The following is an 18714-nucleotide window of genomic DNA, read 5'->3' on the forward strand; positions in this document are numbered from 1 at the left end:
TCTTGTAGATATCGAGAAGTCAATCGGGTTCCCAAGCTCCCCTCAGGGTGGATCTTGCTGAGGCTCAGAGAGACCCAGCTAGAGACCTTTTTCTTTGGGCTGTCGTCCAGAAAAATAGGGAGCTGTCTGAAATTGCATGGGAACAGGTAAGCAAGATGACAAATGGAAACTGTTGAAAATAGTCAATTGTCAAGTCAAGTCACATTTATTTGTATAGCCCTTAATCACAAGATGTCTCAAGGGACTGCACAGGTTACAATTACACCATCCCCTGATCATAATCAATCGCAATAATAATGATTTAAATTTAGCAGCTTAAACCCAACCAGTATGGGGGCCACTACTTGGGTTGCCTGGATGGTCTCACGTGACTTGGAACTATTACTAGAACAATGACCAAATACATTTTATTTTTGTACTCCTCATAAGTATAATTCAGCATGTTGCGCAGTGTCAAGATGTATATTTTTATTTTAAGTGTACAGACTGCGTGTCCGGCGCTCTGGCCGCTTGCAAAATCCTGAGGAAAATGGCAGAGGAAGGCCGTGACTGGGACGAGGCCGTGGATATGCGAGAGCTGGCCGATCACTTCGAGATGCGAGCCATCGGTGCGAGTATATGTCACACGATATCATTCACACCTTTTCCGAATTACATCAATTTACGTGTATTTATTTTTTTATTGTAGGTGTGTTTACAAAGTGTTACGGTTGTGGAGAAGAAAGAGCTAAAAGGCTTCTGGTGCGCGTGTCACCATTATGGGGGAAGACTACGTGCCTTAGGCTAGCGCTGGAGGCTAACTGTAAAAGTTTTGTGGCATTGTCCGGAGTTCAGGTATAACCAACCAACTGCGTGTTAGCTAATGATTAAAGTTAGCACATTACACTTTAGCTTGGCCATCATTTAACCCACTGTTTCTCAACTGGTGGGTCGTGACCCAAAGCTGGGTCACGGACCTGTTTTTAGTTGGTCTCTGACCAGCCTTTGCCTTGGGAAAATAATGGTAAGAGAAAAAAGTAACCCTCATGTCCTTACATTTTTATTATGCACTCTGCCACACAAAATAGTTGAAAGGAAATATTCATTCATTTTAGGAAAAAAGAACTGAAAGAAGAACCACCGCTTATGGTTCATATTTGCTCTCTCAGCCCCTGTATCAGAAATATTTGACTGGGGATAATCGATCTTGGTCAAAACAGTGTAGTGTAGTTCATTCTACTGTACGTGGGCTATTTGGCATGCTTTAGCGGCCCTTACCAGAAAAAAAGTGCTCTGGTGACCCCTGATATCAGCAAGAGTCAGCCAGGGATAATGAATCCTTATGGTGGTTCCTGTTTGCAGCATTCTGGTTCATTTGAGTAAGAAAATTCCAGCAAAAAAAGAGCCTCAAGTCCTGCCAAAATTGCGCCGTTGGTCCCTGCTCTCGATTGGGGATAATGGATCGCTGCCGCATGAGTGCAGATCAGTTTTTGGTGGACAGAACAGCAAGAAAGAGCTGCCAGGCTTGATAAAAGTCCTTCACTTTTTTATGACCTATTTTTCTATGTTGAGTGGAGTTTTTGGATTTAGTTTAAAATGTAGCTTATTGAACATCAATTGAAAGGTACCCTAAATTGTTTGTGTTTTGCTAGTCAAACAACTTTAATATAGTCTATTATCTTTGTTTTCAACAGCACAACCTGTTTATTCCATACATTTGAGAGTAGAAATCGTATCTTGCTTTGGGTCGTGGTTTATATGAAGAATGCAATGGTGGGTCCTGAAGTTAGACCAGTGAGAACCCTTAACTTAACCATATGTCTTGCATAAGTCAAAGAACATCTCTATTTTTACCTTAATATGCATTTTTAAGAATAATAATAAATCATTTGGAATAGATAATGACAAACGTGTTACTGGAATCAATATTACAATGGACACTAGCGCGATCAACTGTGTTCTTCCTTGATTGTTCTTCAACAGACCCTTCTGACTGAGATCTGGTGTGGTGAACTTTCAGTGGACAATCCAGTATGGAGGGTGATGGTCTGCATGATCTTCTTCCCGCTTATCTACACTGGTTTCTTAACGTACAGGTGAGTTTATTGATATTATGGTTTGTTTTTGAGGAATATGGCAAGATCATTTTGTTTCTCCCTGCAGTTTTAACAATCAAATTTTACGACTTAAACCAGATCAGTAAAAAAAATTTCAAGGCCAAATGTATAGCTTTTTCTATGCTTTATCTTTTAGCCTAGCTTACCCTACAAATTATAATCACGGATGATAAGGGACATTTTCTAAGCACAACAGATTTATTCACCAACAACGGAAAACATTGTTTAAGTGGTTGGCATTGAATGTGTTAACAATTTGTTTATTTGTTGAGTAAATGCAGCTTTACATCCGAACCAACTCACCACAAACATATATGAAGTGGCAGCTATGAATGAAAATAAGCCATATTGTTTTGAAATAAACTAAAAGGACATGCAATATAACATTTTTGTAGTGAACCTGCAGCGCCAGTTTATGTGTTTTTCCATCATTTGTTCAATATGCTGTTATCAGCCATTTCCACAGTGCTGTTTTTCTCCCCCGTGTTGTTCAATATCCTGTTATCGGTCATCTTGAGATTCACCCCCAAGCCATTATAGTCTTGCAATGTTTGAACCTCTTGACAAGAGGTTGAACTTCTTGACATGAGGTTGAACTTGCAGTTTGCACAAAAGTATCTACAGTAATCCCTCGGTTATCGCAGTTAATGGGGACCAAAACCACCCACAAAAGTGAAAATCCACAAAAATGCTTAAAATGCTTATTTTTTATTTTTTTTATTTGTATTTTATCTTATTATTATTATTTTTTAGACCCGCGAAGCTCTAAACCCGCGAACGTGGAATCGCGAAGTAGCGAGGTCCCACTGTATATATGGCTAAATCTAATACTATTAATGTACAATATAGTCTTTACGATAGAAATGTCACTCTTTTATAGTACTTTTCATCATTTGTGTGTTGTTTAAACAGGAACCTATCCCAATTCATAAATCTGTGTATGATCTTGACTATTACAACAAGGTTGTGGCAAATTTAGTCTTTTGTCGGGATTGAAAAACAAGCTTCTTTGGTCAAAAGTAGGGCAGCATGGGTGACTTATCTGGCAGCTCTGAGTTTGGATTCCTGGATCTTGTAGAATACGGTTGTCACGGTCGCCGTGGCGACCAGTCTGCCGCGCCCCCGAACTCAAGCTGTAGCAGATCAGCTGATTGCTGGTCTGCTACTTAAGGCTGGGTTGTGGGTTTGGCGGGCGGTGGCTCATTACACATTCCTCGGTCTGTTATGCCTTGTCCTGTTTTAGTTTTAAACATTGTCCGTTCTGTTATGCCTTGTCCTGTTTAGTTGAGTTGGAAGAAACAACTGTTTGTTTTGTCATGTCCCAGAGTTTTGGACAACTTTTATTTTGGTGAATAAAAGTTTTGGATCGTTACGCAATTGAGTTCTCCCTTCCTGCCTCCTGCCTCCGTTCCGGTCCGGTCACCCCACTCCACTCCACCACGCCTCGTGACAGCCCCCTTCCACTCCACTTCGTGACAACGGTGGTATACCTTTTTATAGGAGCGCCTCTCAACACTAGAATTTCGATATAAAATCTTGCTCACTAAAGGAAAATACTCTCATACTAAACACATATTTTATGTAGTTGTTATCTCATTCATCTTTTAACTGTATTTTTTATTTTTAATTACTACTTGTACGTTGTTTTAGTGATCAGGAAGATGTGTTTTAAAGCTGTGTAAGTTTCACTTTTATGCTTTTGGAAGTGCGGGGGCAGACCAATTAGTTTTTAAGTATTTAAATTTGCTCTTTACACAAGCAAGATCCATCCATTATCTGCACCGCTTATCCTCAGTAGGGTCGCGGGGGTGCTGGAGCCCATCTCAGCTGTCTTCGAGCAGTGGGCAGGGGACACCCTCAACTGGTTGCCAGCCAGTCGCAGGGCACACAGCAACAGACAATTCGCTCGCTCGTTCATTCCTTGGGACAATTTGGACAGGCCAATTAACATAACGTGCATGTTTTTGGAATGTGGGAGGAAACCGGAGTGCCCGGAGGAATCCCACGCAAGCACAGGGAGAACATGCAAACTCCACACAGGAGGTTCGATCTTATGACCTCAAAACTAGTCTTTTAGTCTACAGCTGCTGTATCTTGAAGCAAGATTAAATCTGTACTTGAATAGATAAGTGTTAGATTTTCGTGTTGGTTAAGTTTGCCACTTTTGGTTTTAAACAAGCACAGTTTTTTTAAAATATTCCTGAGACGGATTCAAGCATAAAAGTGAGCGATAAAATTGAGCACTTTTTAATGCGGAAAGGTTGGCATGTATGCATTTGCTCACAATCAATGGGGATAAAAAAAGGTGTTTATCTTTGGCATTTAAGTGAATGCAGTTTTACCCCTGAACCAACTCACCAGCTAAACAAACTCAACACTCCCCTCTAGCGGCTGGAGAGAACATTTGGTTCACATTTATTTATTTATTTTGAATTATAATTTTGATAGAAATGACCTAGAGAACTCTTATTTTTTTGGGGACATATTCAAGAAATTATGGCAGGCTGGAGTAAATCATCTAACTAGCCGGATCCGGCCCATAGGCTGCGTGTTTGACATGTCTGCACTACTGTGTCTAAGTGTGAATGCTTTTAGGAACGTTTTTTTCTCAGTATGGGCCGGATTAGCTAGCGTACCCCAAATAGGAAGTGGCATAGAAATAGACGGGTGGATGCTTCATGGATTTTATATAGACCCAATCCAATGTTTTTCGTGATTCCCCATTTATACTAGACCCGATGAGCTAATCCAAAGGCGAAATGAGAAAAGTGAGGCGATCAAAACGGTGGAGAGCGTCACAGGAGGTGTGCTCCGATCCAAATCTAAAAGCAAGTGAGTAAATATTTGTCAGATGTATTAGTACATCTCCTCAAACTGCTGATGGCCCCTCTCCTTCTTCCAGTAGTGATCTCACAACCATGGAGACTTTGAACTGCTGGTCCAGACTAGCTTGCCTGTACAGCTCGCCGCAGGTCAAGTTCTACTGGAATATCGTGTCGTACTTTGCGTTCCTTTTCCTTTTTGCGGTGGTGCTGATGATGGACTTCCAGACCACGCCCTCCCAGGCAGAGATTCTTCTTTATGTATGGCTCTTTTCTGTGGTGAGCGAGGAAATCCGGCAGGTAAGAGGTCCTAACCAGTTTATTAACAATACAGACGGCAATTTTGACATTTGTTTTTTTTAGCTGTCAATGAGTACAGATCCTAAGGTCTGTATCGGAGCTGATACCAGGTTTTTTAAGGAATCACTTCTCGCAAAGTTGGTCACTATCTGTATCCGCTGTCCTCAAGTGACCAATCAACAGTCAAAAACCTGAAATGAGAGTAAAAATATATTCTCTTTAAATATAATGCAATGTTAAAGGGATTAAGCTCCTCTTAATTGTAAAAAACTCCATTTAAAAACAATAGAGAAAACTATTGATTTGAATAACAGGCAAAAATACCTGAATTTTCATATAAGCATGCAGAATGAACACATTAACTGCCAGTTAAGTTCATTTGTTTTATGTCTATGTCCGCGAATGGCACTGAATATGGTAATGTAAAGCAACAAATCAAGGTGTTAGAAACGTTGGGCATCTTATAATGATCTGCTGTACTCTTTCTTACCTCAGTTGTTTTATGACCCTGACGGCTTTGGGTTCCATAAGAAAGCTAGGATGTACTTCCGAGAACTTTGGAATATTTTAGATGTTCTGTCCATCGTGCTCTTCATTATTGGCTTGGTGTTTCGGTAAGCTTACAACTCCTCCAGTGCAATATGCAGGGTTCGTACAGGTGCTTTAAATTCTTGGATTTTAATGTTGTGTTTTCAAAGTCAGAAAAATCCTTTTTGAGTGAAGTGCTTGAAAATGCTTGGAATTGTTGGCATTTGCATGTTTCTTGGCAGTCTAACTTCTATAGACTATGCAATAAAAGGAAACATTTTTCAAAAGTGCATGAAAATGACGCGAAAACATCTGCTCTGGTGGCATGTCATTATGATGTTGTCATGTAAAGCATCACAGCTCCCTACTGGTCTCACCCAAGAGGACAGCTTTGTTTAGAAAACAACCTCTTTTGGCTCAGTAGGGTCGCGGGGGTGCAGGAGCCCATCCCATCTATCTTCAGGCAGTGGGCAGGGGACACCCGTAACTGGTTGCAAGCCAGTCGCAGGGCACACAGGGACAGACAATTCACTCGCTCATTCGCACCTAAGGACAATTTGGACCGGTGTTATGCCGAGAAATGCATCCCTGCCGAGATTTGCATCCCCTCGCTACAATAACCACTTTTACCTCGTTTTATCTCACTATTCGGGAATGTAATGGCGAACATATAACAAAAAACACTTTGTCTTGCATTTGTTGGGAATGTAATACAACTTAAACCATTCCGTCTTTGTATTTGTTGTGAATGTAATCGAACGGTAATGCACACCGTATATAAATCACTTTTGAGAACTGTTATGCACTCTACCGTAAAGCTTATTATGCTGGAATAAGCTTTATGGTAGAATGCAAAACAGTTTCAATGCGAGCGATTTGAATAGAGAAAGGCAAAATAAACATGTTACCTGCTCAAAAGTGATTTGTATACGGTGTGCATTACCGTTCGATTACATTCACAACAAATACAAAGACGGAATGGTTTAAGTTGTATTACATTCCCAACAAATGCAAGACGAAGTGGTTTTTGTTATATGTTCGCCATTACATTCTCGAAAAGTGATATAAAAGTGAGATAAAACGGGGTAAAAGTGGTTATAGTAGCCAGGGGATGCAAATCTCGGCAGGGAGGCATTTATCGGCATAACACCGGCCAATTAACCTGGCATGCATGTTTTTGGAATGTGGAAGGAAACCGGAGTGCCCGGAGGAAACCAACGCAAGCACTGGGAGAACATGCAAACTCCACACAGGAGATTCGATCTCAAAACATTATTCAATAATTAGTGATTTCACATATTTTGCACAATATTTCTGGAAAACACATGAAATTTAAATGAAATATTTATAGATCTACCAAAAAACAATTTAGCTTTTTGCACACTGAACAGATTTCAAGTCGAACAGCAACACAAAATCCCTGAAAATGCAAAACAAAAGAAAAAATTAAAGATACTGTATCAACATTCAGTGCGGGCAGCATGGTAGTGCAGTGGTTAGCGCGTGTGCGGCACAGTTCTGAGGACATAAGATAGAACCTTCCTGTGTGGAGTTTGCATGTTCTCCTTGTGATTGTGTGGGTTTCCTCCGGGCACTCCGATTTCCTCCCAAATTCCAAAAACATGCATGCTAGGTTAATTGTCCGGTCCAAATTGTCCCTCGGTGTGAATGAGCGAGTAAGTTGTCCGTCTTTGTGTGCCATGCGACTGACTGGCAACCAGTTGAGGGTGTTCCCTGCCCACTGCCCAAAGATAGATGGGATGGGCTCCAGCTCCCCCGCGACCTAACAGAGGACAAGCCGTGCGGATAATGGATGGTTGGAACTTTTAGTGCTATAAATACATGATGAAATGCCAAAAAAATATACTATTTACAATTAGATTTTCAACCAATGTAGACACAGATCCTCTGAAAAACATGTACAAAATGTAAAATTAAAATGAGTAAAACGAATAGCAAAAGATCAGCAGTCACTAAAATTGAATGATTGAATGCACACTCCTTCGGAGCTCTTAAAATTTAGATGAGTCCCAATTTTGCTCTTTTTTTCTGCTGTTTATGCATACAGCACTTTCTTTCTTTTTTTGTCTTCCGTATGAATCTCAATTATTACCCAACACCTATAGAGCCCTTCCCGTGTTTGTAAACAAGTGTGACGCATTGAAGCTGCGCGTGCATTGTTGAAGCAGAATGGCAGAATTCATGTCAGTTATTTGCAGTCCATTGACACAAAAAGATTGGAAATCATAAATAGGAACATCTCAAAATACATTAATACCATGAAAAAGCTGTACGAACCCTGAATATACAGTAACTGTTTTCTCTTTATCTACTGCATCGCCAAATTCATTGTTTGTCTCTTAAAGCCTGACAACACAGCTGTTCTACGCCGGCAAGATTGTCCTTTGCATCGACTTTGTGGTCTTCTGCTTGCGTCTTATGGCCATCTTTAGCATCAGTCGGACGCTTGGACCGAAGATCATCATAGTTAGGAGGATGGTAAAAACATTCATATCAGACGTTTTAGAAAACAAAACATAAACGAGGGTACTGACCAGCATGGAATGTCTTTCAAGATGATGGACATGTTCTTCTTCATGTTCCTTCTGAGCATCTGGGTTGTGGCCTACGGTGTAGCCAAACAGGGCATCCTCATCCACAACGACGATCGGCTGGATTGGATTTTCCGGGGCGCCGTATACGAACCTTACCTCATCATATTTGGCAACGTACCCACCAACGTTGATTGTGAGCAATACATGGACAAAAGTATGGGTGGGCAAAGAGTTCACAATGAAGGGTCAACAAGTGTCAACGTTCAACTTTATTGTCAAAATTGCTATATGGACAATACACAGCACAGATAAAATTACTTCCTCTTCCCCGTTTGCAAACATGCAATGAATAAGACGAAAATGAAAATTACATAACCACAAGCCAAACAAAAGTATCCATATAAAATATAAATGTATATAAGGCTTTAGAAATGTGAAAAGTACAACTCGGAATCTAGATAGAGCAACTTTGCTTTGATCTGGCAGAAGGCAAAGGGGTTGGAAGGGGTAGGGCAGGGTTCCAAAAGTCTTGGGCACATTTGAAATCCCAATATCTCCCTGACTAAGAATATTAGTTAGATAAATGTTGTCCCATTTTAAATCTAATTACATTAAGTTTTTTTAAGGCCCCCGTTTTACTCAACCGGAAAAAGCATCTTGTGTGCTTGAATTTGCAAAAACTGAATGATGAAGAAGGGCGTGGTAGGGGGCGGCAGTCCGAAGTCGAAGTTTGAACGTTGGTTTGATGATTTGTGAACGTTAGGGATGCACGATTAACCGAAATTGAATCGACGTCGCGATGTGACGTAGTGCGGTTGTGAAACCGGAAAGCACTGCGGTTTTTCAAGGTTTTGTAGTGAGTGATAGGGTTTTGGCCAACCACAATTTTTACTGATCGAGTTTTAAAAGTGCTGACCAATCAAAGGCTAGTTTTTATAATAATAGCACAAGGCAATAAACGCGGTTCAAAGTTTGCAAGTGCCACACTATGCCACACCCACTGTGTGAGCTCATTGAGTGCCATGGCGGACTCCGTAAACATACTCTTAACAAACAGGAGGAAATGAAGCTTGCACCGAAGAAGGGTGGTACATCACTTGTTTGGACCTATTTTGGTTTTGACAAGGCGGACGTGGAACAAAAGAAAATGCCAGTTGCATAATTTACTTCGACGAAAATTCTCTGAGGAGAGTGATGAGTAACAAGAGTATGAATAAGGATGTTAAGAGAGGACTTTATGAGAGCATGATTGTGCTGACTGTGTTGTATGGTGCAGAGACTTGGAGCCTGAACGCAGATTTGAGAAGGAAATTAAATGTTTTTATGATAAAGTGTTATGGGGTATGTTAGGAGTGACAAGATTGGATGGATTGAGAAATCAAATTGTTAGAGACAGAACTGGAGTAGTAGTAGAACTGAGCAAGCGTGTGGATATGAGAGTACCCGGTTGGTTTGGACACATGGAGAAGATGGATGAGTAGCGAATTTTGAAGAGGATCTACAGAGCAGAAGTAAATGGAAGGAGACCAAGAGAAATCCCACGATTGACGTGGATTGCTGGTGTTATGAGTGTACTGGAGGTCTAAATGTAGTGGAAGCTAGAGCTCCTGTTGGTGATAGGAATGAGTGGAGAGGTCTTGTAAAAGGATAGTGGGCTGTTTAGACGTGTTCTAAGGGATGGGCTGGGCACCTGTATGATGCGGCAGGGGTAAACCAGTGAAAGCTGTTGGGCCCTCCTGTTGAACAGAAGAGTGTGTTGTGTCACCCTGACCCGAGTGACATGGCCGCTATTTTGTGTCCCGTTTCATCTGGTGGGATGAAAGCAAGACCAACTTGGGTGCCAAGGTGCTTTTGGGTTGGCCAAGGTCATTTTTTATGAGTTTTTGCTACTTTATCCTTTTTTCTTTTCTTTGATTTTGTGTATGTGTTTGTCTCGCTGTCGGTCACCCCTCTCGAGGGATATGACCAGGGATGATAGATAGATGGAAACCTGACTGTTTCTCAGACACGAACCTCACAGATGTTTAACTATTGTTACTTTCAATTTCTTATGCAAGGGATCCCCCTTCTATAGTACTACTCAAATTTAAGCGACTCACAACAGTTATACCATGAGATTTTTCTTTCAGCACCAGCAAAGAGATATTTTCCCCCTGTTTTCAGATTCCGAATTTGACCTTGACTCTTGCAGCATGAACGGCACCAACCCATTAAAGCCCAAATGTCCTGTGCTGAATGAGAACCAAACCCCGGCCTTTCCAGAGTGGCTCACCATCATAATGCTCTGCGTTTACCTCCTCTTCGCCAACATCCTTCTCCTTAACCTGCTGATCGCCATTTTCAAGTAAGTCCTCCCTCAAGGGCGTAGTTTGGCGTCTACCAAGCATGTAAAACATATGGCCCGGAGGTTGCATCTGGCCCGTTAACATTATTAATCAGGCCCGCCATGAATTTCTGAGTATATCAAAAAAGCTAGTCTGTAGGTCCTTTCGATAAAAAGTTATGAATTTCTAAATAAATGCTCTCTTCGGCTACTAGAAGGCAGTGTTGAATTTGTATAACGTGGTCAGCTGGTATAGGTGTAAAACTGCATTCACTCAACTGTCAAAATAAACCAGTTAACCAAGTCAATTACAAACATGAAAATCTTTTTTACCCATTGTTTGTGAATAAATGTTGTGTTTAGCAAAGACCCCTTGTCATCCGTGATTACAATATGGAGGGTAGGTTAGTAATGTAGGCTACATGATAAAACCTATTACTGAAAAACAAAGCTAGAAATAACGAGTTGACATTCTTTTACTGATCCTGCCCACCTGAGAACTGAAAGTCTGGATCCGGTCCCAGAGCCAAATTGAGTTTGACATTGCTGGCATAGTTGGCGGGGACATGTCCCAATCAAAATTGAGCAATAATTGTTTTGTCCCCGCCGATATTATGTGATCACTTACAATAAAGGCTAAAGCTGCAGTGCCTTGCAAAAGTATTGGCTCCCCAAGAACTTTTTGCCATATTTCCATATTTCAGTATTTAAACTTATAAATGAAAACTCAAAATATTCACTAAGAATCAACAACATGTGCGATACAATCATGAAAATAAACAAAATGTATTGAACATTTTGTAATGTGCAAACAAAAAAACCCTGAAAAGTATGAATTGCAATGATATTGCCCTCCTTTGAGTTTATACCCTGTACAACATCCTTTTGCTTCATTCACAGTCACACGTCTTTTTGTTATTTCTTGGTTATGTTTTTCCCATCTTGAAACAGAAATATATGCCCACTTCCTTACAAAACAGCCCAAGTTCTTTGAGGTTTGATGGTGATCGTTTGCGCACAGCATTTTTCAGAACTTTCCACAAATGCTCTATAGGATTGAGGTCTGTATTTTGGCTTAGCCGTATTGTTTTATGCTTAGAGTACTTGTCCTGTTGGACAGTAAACCTGTGCCCCGTTGTCAGGTCCCTTGCAGACTCCAACAAAATTTCTGCCACAATCACCCTGTATTTGGCTCCTTCCATCTTAAACTTAAGTCAAATGATTTTTATAGGGGAGGTAGAGCGCTCGTCTTGGGATCAAGAGATCGCAGTTCGAATCCCGGCTCCTCCGTGTTACATGTCGAAGTGTCCTTGGGTAAGACACTGAACCCCTAATACCCCCAATAAGCAGGTTAGCGCCTTAAATGGCTGCACGGCCGCTATTGGGAAATGTGAAGCACACTGTAAAGCGCTTTGGGAAGTCTTGACTTGAAAAGCGCTTTATAAATGCAGATCATTTTTATTTCATTTCATTTCAAGAAAAGCAACTCCAGAACATGATGCTGCCACCATCATGTTTGACAGTGAGGATGGTGTTTTCAGGGTAATGTGCAATGTCCCTGTTACGCCAAACATATAGCTTTGCATTCAGCCCAGAAAGTTTAGTTTTTGTCTCATCTCACCAGAGCACCTTGTTACACAATTACTTGTGTCCCCCAAGAGCCTTCTTGCAAATGCCAAACTTTCCTTTTTAGGGAATTCTTTCAGAAAGGTCTTGCTTTTTGCAGATTTATGCAGAGTTCAACTAGTAGTTATCTTATGCAAAGAACTTCCCACCTCAGGCTTGTCTGCCTGCAGGTCATCCAATGTGATCATGGGCATCTTGGTTCCTTCTCTGATTCGTTTTCTCCTTGTTTGGGTGAAAAGTTTAGAGGGATTGCCAGGTCTTGGTAGGTTGTAGTGGTTGTAGGCTCTCTCCATTTTGATATTATTGCTTCCACAGTGGTCAGGGAGATGTGTAAATGTTGCAAAATCTTCTTGAATTCCATTAATTATTTGAAATTTTCCACACATTTATACTGGACATGCCTGATGTGTTCTCATGGTTTTCATAATGCTGCCTGTTCTCTACAAACAGGTGCACTCATTTTCACTGTTAATTATTGAGGCTGTCATTGGGGGTAATATTTTCGCTAGACACGGTTCTCTTTTGTATTCCCTAGCCCTTTTTGCTAATCTCCGCCTTCTGCAGCTTCACGTTCCAGGAAGTGCAAGACAACACGGACCGCATATGGAAGTTCCAAAGATACGAACTCATCAAGGAATATCACAGCCGCCCTGCTGCTCCTCCTCCCTTCATCATCTTCAGCCACCTTTACATCTTTGTCAAGAATGTGCTTTTTTGCAGGCCCTCGTTTAAATCACGAAAGTTTAGTAAGCACAAAAAATCATGTATGTTTCCACTGGTAAATTAATTTGCCTATTTTAAGGACACAGATGCCGCTGCATTGTGCAGTACAAATAAAAATTAGCTCAATGAAGAATAATACAGAAACTAAAAGAGACCAAGCGCACTGTTTAACTGTTCTTTTTCCTCGTCGCGAAGCCTTTTTTAAGTTTTTGGGTACCCGTAGCAGGAAGTTGGCGGACAATTCAGTCAGTCCCTTCTAGGTGAGACTCGTGTTATGTAAAATATATGAAAATCTCTCAACCTACAAGTATTCAAAAAAGGCCCTTTTATATTTTGGTTTCCGTATTTTTGCTTATTATTTAAATCTATAGTTTTTTTGAATTAATTAAGTTTGTTAACCACAAATAATAAACACTGTCCCATTGGTTAAAAAAAATCATCTTAATTTTCTGGAAAACATGTTAAAATATCAGATACATCTTTTATTTATATTGATTAATTCTTTTTTTCCATTCTTATAAATACTGTCATTATTATTATATTTTAATGTAATTAAAATATGTCAGATTATTCTGCTCATTGTAAGTATTATTTTCCTATTTTTTTCTTATTTAAGGATTGTTTCATAAATTATTAGTAACACATAAAATGCACGATTATATTATAGTTTATGTATTTATTTTTATTTAAATTCAACATAAATTCAACAGACACATGTTTTATTCAAATGTATTAGTTCTTCTTTTTTATCTCTATTATTTATTTATTACTATTATTTATTATTTATTTATTATTATTAATAATAATAATATTTTGTTAAAATATGTTTGTTAAGTTATTTCTTCTAAAGAATTTGTTTTACAAATAACTAGCAATATACCAAAATACTTTATAAATAATAATAATAATAATAATTTCCTTTGTATTGTCATTCTTTGTAAGAACGAAATGTCGATACACCTGACCCGTTGTAGCGAGCCGATGCTGATCGGCCATACTAAATATTCTAAAATTCTTAATAATGACTGATAGTCTCATCTCATTGGCTGCACCGCTTATCCTCAGTAGGGTCGCAGGCGTGCTGGAGCCCATCCCAGCAATCATCGGGCAGTGGGCAGGGGACACCCTGAACTGGTTGCCAGCCAATTGCAGGGCACACAGGGACCGACAACTCGCTCGCTCATTCACACCTAGGGACAATTTAGACCGGCCGATCCACCTGAAATGCATGTCTTTGGAATGTGGGAGGAAACCGGAGTACCCGGAGGAAACCCACGCAAGCACGGGGAGAACATACAAACTCCGCACAGTAAGTCCGGTAGCTGGATTTGAACCCACACAGCAGGTTCCCAAGACCTTAGAACTGTGCCGCACACACGCTAACCACTGCACCGCCGTGCTGCCCATGACTGATAGTATTATTGATAATACTAGGATGATTTATTTTAAGAATCATCTGCAAAAAAGAAAATTCATTTAACAAAAACACACAAGAAGAGCAAAATCATCAGTTTAACCATATTATTTTGAAAAATCTCAGAATCATAATATCATTACAATTCATTTTAGGAATAATTTTATAAAAATAAAATAATGATACAACTACAACAATTCTTAAATAAATATTTAGAGTGACCAAATTATGTCGCTGCTAAAAAAGTATCTGCAGACTATTTTTTTTTTAAATTAACTGTACAATAAGAAAATAATATTTTAAATGAGCAAAGAATTACAAAGTCTTTTGACTAGACTTTTTGCCATGGACTGACATTCCCTCATTTAAATTTTGTTATAGTTTTAACCCATTTTATAGCACCACAAAAAATTCAGCCCGATCATACCATTGTTAGTACACTATAAAGAAGCTACAGGAAAAAATGTGCAGCGTATATTTAGAACAAGAGGCAAGAAGCAGCATTTTGGAACAAATGAAGAATTTTGATTAAGAAAAGCCTAAATCTAGCTCTAAGTGGAGAACTAAAGTAATTTTAAAGATACTAACATTCTTTTTTTATTTACAACGGAATCAATATTTTTCCTGGTCTTTATTTCTCAGGGACTGAACTTCCTCACATTGAAGAAGAAGAGCTTTTGTCATGGGAGGCTCTGATGAAGGACCGATACCTCCTGTCCACCCAGCAGCAGCAGGGTCAGACCATGGAACGATGCATCGTGGACACAGCGCAGAAGTAAAAACTATGAACCTCAAAAATATATTTTGTAGTAGTCATTTTAAGGGATTTTCTTCACTTTAGATGCCTGAACACCTAGACTCAATATCGAAAGATGGAGTTCACCAAATTAACAGTTATTGAGTAAAAATAATGAATAGATACGTTTACTGTAAATGAACACATTCATGAGAAAAATCTCAAAATCAAATCAACGAATATTCCAGAACATCTGCATTTTCTGGACTATAAATCCCATGTAATCAAAGTTTTCCTGTGACATATTTATCTTTTGCACATGTCATCGCGTTGCCTTACCTGGCAGAATGAACGCCATGATGAATGGCAAGAACACCCTAGCGGAGAGCAATTGAATGAGCATTTGAGTTGAAACAAATTTCAACGACAAAAGAATATAACCATGACTTTTTATGATGGTGATTTATTGCTGTGTTGTGCCAACTGGTAAGGTTCTAAGTCTGATTTGGCATTTTATTGTATCCCTTTTGAACAAAACAGAAGACAGCGTTGTATATCTAAAAATCAAACAGAGGGCTCAAGTATTCCAGGATTTGAAGCAGAATTTTTTTACAAGGTACGGTTGATGTATTTCTGAGCAATTTTTTGTTAAGTGAGTAAGAGTCACATCAAAGACACTCAATATAATAAGTTAACTAGTGCTAACTAGCTTACGTTAGTGTCTTACCTTTGCCATCACTTGCTATGTAAACAAGCTGCTTCAATTGCTGTTCAATTACATTTCCCTCCAAAATTTATACAAAGTTATTTAAGTAACATTTGAGCGAGGGGAGACATTTCACACCACGGGTACATTTTTCAACACAACAAAGCGCAGCAACGTGTACCAGCTACGAAGTACTGGGAAGCATCCAGAGTTTTATAAGTTTATAGATCAGCACTGGTGTATGGAGATACTCCAGTTTCAATATAGTGGTACAGAGGGTGTGGACTGAAGTCAGGCAGACTGGAGAATTTGTTTGGAAATGTGAATATGTCAGGAGGAAGACTGTATGGGTTGGTAGCTAGCCCTGCTAATGCTATCTTCAGTTTCTAGACAAGATGAGCCACCTCATCCGACAGCTGCAGGATGATCCTTTGTCTAATCATAGCCAATGGTGTTGAATAGTATAGCTTATTTCGTTGTCTACTGTTTACTAGCCTCACCCATGGGGCGTAATGTTTACTTTATTGCCGTCTGTCAGGGTGTCGTCACGTGGTTAGATCACACGTGTGCAAGGGTCAATACTCTGGGGAGTCTTATGCGTGGGGAAAAAATTAAGAATGGTACAGACAAGAATTATATTACACAATATTATGAGGTTAGGTTGTGCTTAAAATGCAAAGAAATGTTTTCGTCTTTTGCCAAAAACATGCAAAAATAGCATCTTTTAACATGCCAAAAACTAGCATCATCTTCCATGCCCAAAAATAGTTAAGTCTTCCTTCATCTTTTTTTAACACTGCATACTTGTGAACTTGCACGTTTTCCCAGTGTTTAATGTTTTTGATCATTTCAAATTGTGTATGCTTCATAACAGTTTTTGTACGGGATGTTGTTGTTGTTTTTTAATCGTTTTTTGTCATGTTATAATAAATGTTCTCCCTTCAGGGTCAATGTCCTAACCGAAAAGCTGGAGCGGGAAGAGGAGATAAGCTCTGCGGTGTTGATAAGGCGTCTGGCTCGCTTGGAGGAGCAGGTTGCGGACTGATCTTAATACAATTTATCTCACGAGATGCATTATTTTCCACTTACTGATACACTTCAATAATACTTGAAGGTTGTTCAGTCGGCCAAAGGCCTACAGTGGATCATGGAGAGTCTCAAGTCTAATGGTCTTGCGGGGAAGGAAGAGCAACCACTAAGTCTGCTTGCAAATTTGTTGCCTCTTTTATTAATTTCACATCATTGACTTGTTCATTTTGCTTTTCTTCCTTTAGCAATACTTTCATCAGGGAAAGATTCTTCAGAAACCTTGGAATCTGTAAACGAGACTGACGGCGTCCACTTCAAAGCGCGACAGTTCCACTACCCGAACAGCAAAGTCACTCGTTTCCCCGTACCTGAAGAGAAAGTGTCATGGGAGGTGATCAACATTTGTTTTAGACCAGGGCCGGATCCAGAATTTCTGTTCAGAGGCGGGCCGGATCAGTAAAAGAATGTCAATTCTAAATATTTAGCTCCGTTTTTTAGTATTGTGATATATTTCTAAATTTACATGTTTGGCATTAAATGTGTTTACTGGTTTATTTTTAACAATTGAGTAAAGGCAGCTTACACCTCAACCAACTCACCACGCTGTACAAACTCAACACTCCCCTCCAGATGCTGAAGAAAGCATTTTGTTTCCATTTATTTAAAAAAAATCGTCACTTTTGATCTAGATGACCGAGCATCGTCTTTTGTAACAAAAAGTAGCATGATCTTTTTTTGACACTCTAACATTATCTTTTTTGCCCAATATATATATATATATATATATATATGTATGTATGTATGTATGTATGTATGTATAATATATATATATATATATATATATATATATATATATATATATATATATATATATATATGTATGTATAATATATATATGTATGTATAATATATATATGTATGTATAATATATATATGTATGTATAATATATATATAGATAGATAGATAGATACTTTGTTCATCCCCGAAGGGAAATTCACATTTATGTATGTATGTATAATATATATATGTATGTATGTATAATATATATATATATGTATGTATGTATAATATATATGTATGTATAATATATATATATATATATATATATATATATATATATATATATATATATATATATATGTATGTATGTATGTATGTATGTATAATATATGTATGTATGTATGTATAATATATGTATGTATGTATAATATATGTATGTATGTATAATATATGTATGTATGTATAATATATGTATGTATGTATAATATATATATGTATGTATAATATATATATGTATGTATGTATAATATATATATGTATGTATGTATAATATATATATGTATGTATGTATAATATATATATATGTATGTATGTATAATATATATGTATATATATATATGTATGTATGTATAATATATATGTATATATGTATATGTATGTATGTATAATATATATATATGTATGTATGTATAATATATATGTATATATATATATGTATGTATGTATAATATATATATATATATATATATATATATATATATATGTATATATGTATATATGTATGTATAATATATATATATATATATATATATATATATATATATATATATATATATATATATATATATATGTATGTATGTATGTATAATATATATATATATATATATATATATATATATATATATGTATATATGTATATATGTATGTATAATATATATATATATATATATATATATATATATATATATATGTATATATGTATATATGTATGTATAATATATATATATATATATATATATATATATATATATATGTATATATGTATATATGTATGTATAATATATATATATATATA

At 37.9% G+C, this 18714-nt stretch overlaps 1 protein-coding gene across 3 annotated transcripts in view; it reads left to right on the plus strand.

The window, feature by feature from the left end:
- trpm2 (transient receptor potential cation channel, subfamily M, member 2) overlaps positions 1-18714 on the plus strand; it is a 48889-nt gene that overhangs the window by 21324 nt on the left and 8851 nt on the right. For 2 of the 3 annotated variants that reach the window (XM_088352356.1, XM_088352358.1), the window contains exons 13-27: positions 9-146; positions 479-608; positions 689-834; positions 1963-2075; positions 4830-4928; positions 4999-5218; positions 5714-5832; positions 8113-8245; positions 8323-8494; positions 10465-10645; positions 12815-12996; positions 15030-15162; positions 16775-16862; positions 16944-17028; positions 17104-17249. In XM_088352356.1, the coding sequence (XP_088208482.1) occupies positions 9-146; positions 479-608; positions 689-834; positions 1963-2075; positions 4830-4928; positions 4999-5218; positions 5714-5832; positions 8113-8245; positions 8323-8494; positions 10465-10645; positions 12815-12996; positions 15030-15162; positions 16775-16862; positions 16944-17028; positions 17104-17249 (2085 nt within the window). The remainder of the gene's footprint in view (positions 1-8; positions 147-478; positions 609-688; positions 835-1962; positions 2076-4829; positions 4929-4998; positions 5219-5713; positions 5833-8112; positions 8246-8322; positions 8495-10464; positions 10646-12814; positions 12997-15029; positions 15163-16774; positions 16863-16943; positions 17029-17103; positions 17250-18714) is intronic. The other variant, XM_088352357.1, reaches the window with a different exon arrangement.

Source organism: Urocampus carinirostris, chromosome 14 (genome assembly GCF_059441175.1).
Source record: "Urocampus carinirostris isolate Australia breed hairy pipefish chromosome 14, RoL_Ucar_1.0, whole genome shotgun sequence".
Lineage (NCBI taxonomy): Eukaryota > Metazoa > Chordata > Actinopteri > Syngnathiformes > Syngnathidae > Urocampus > Urocampus carinirostris.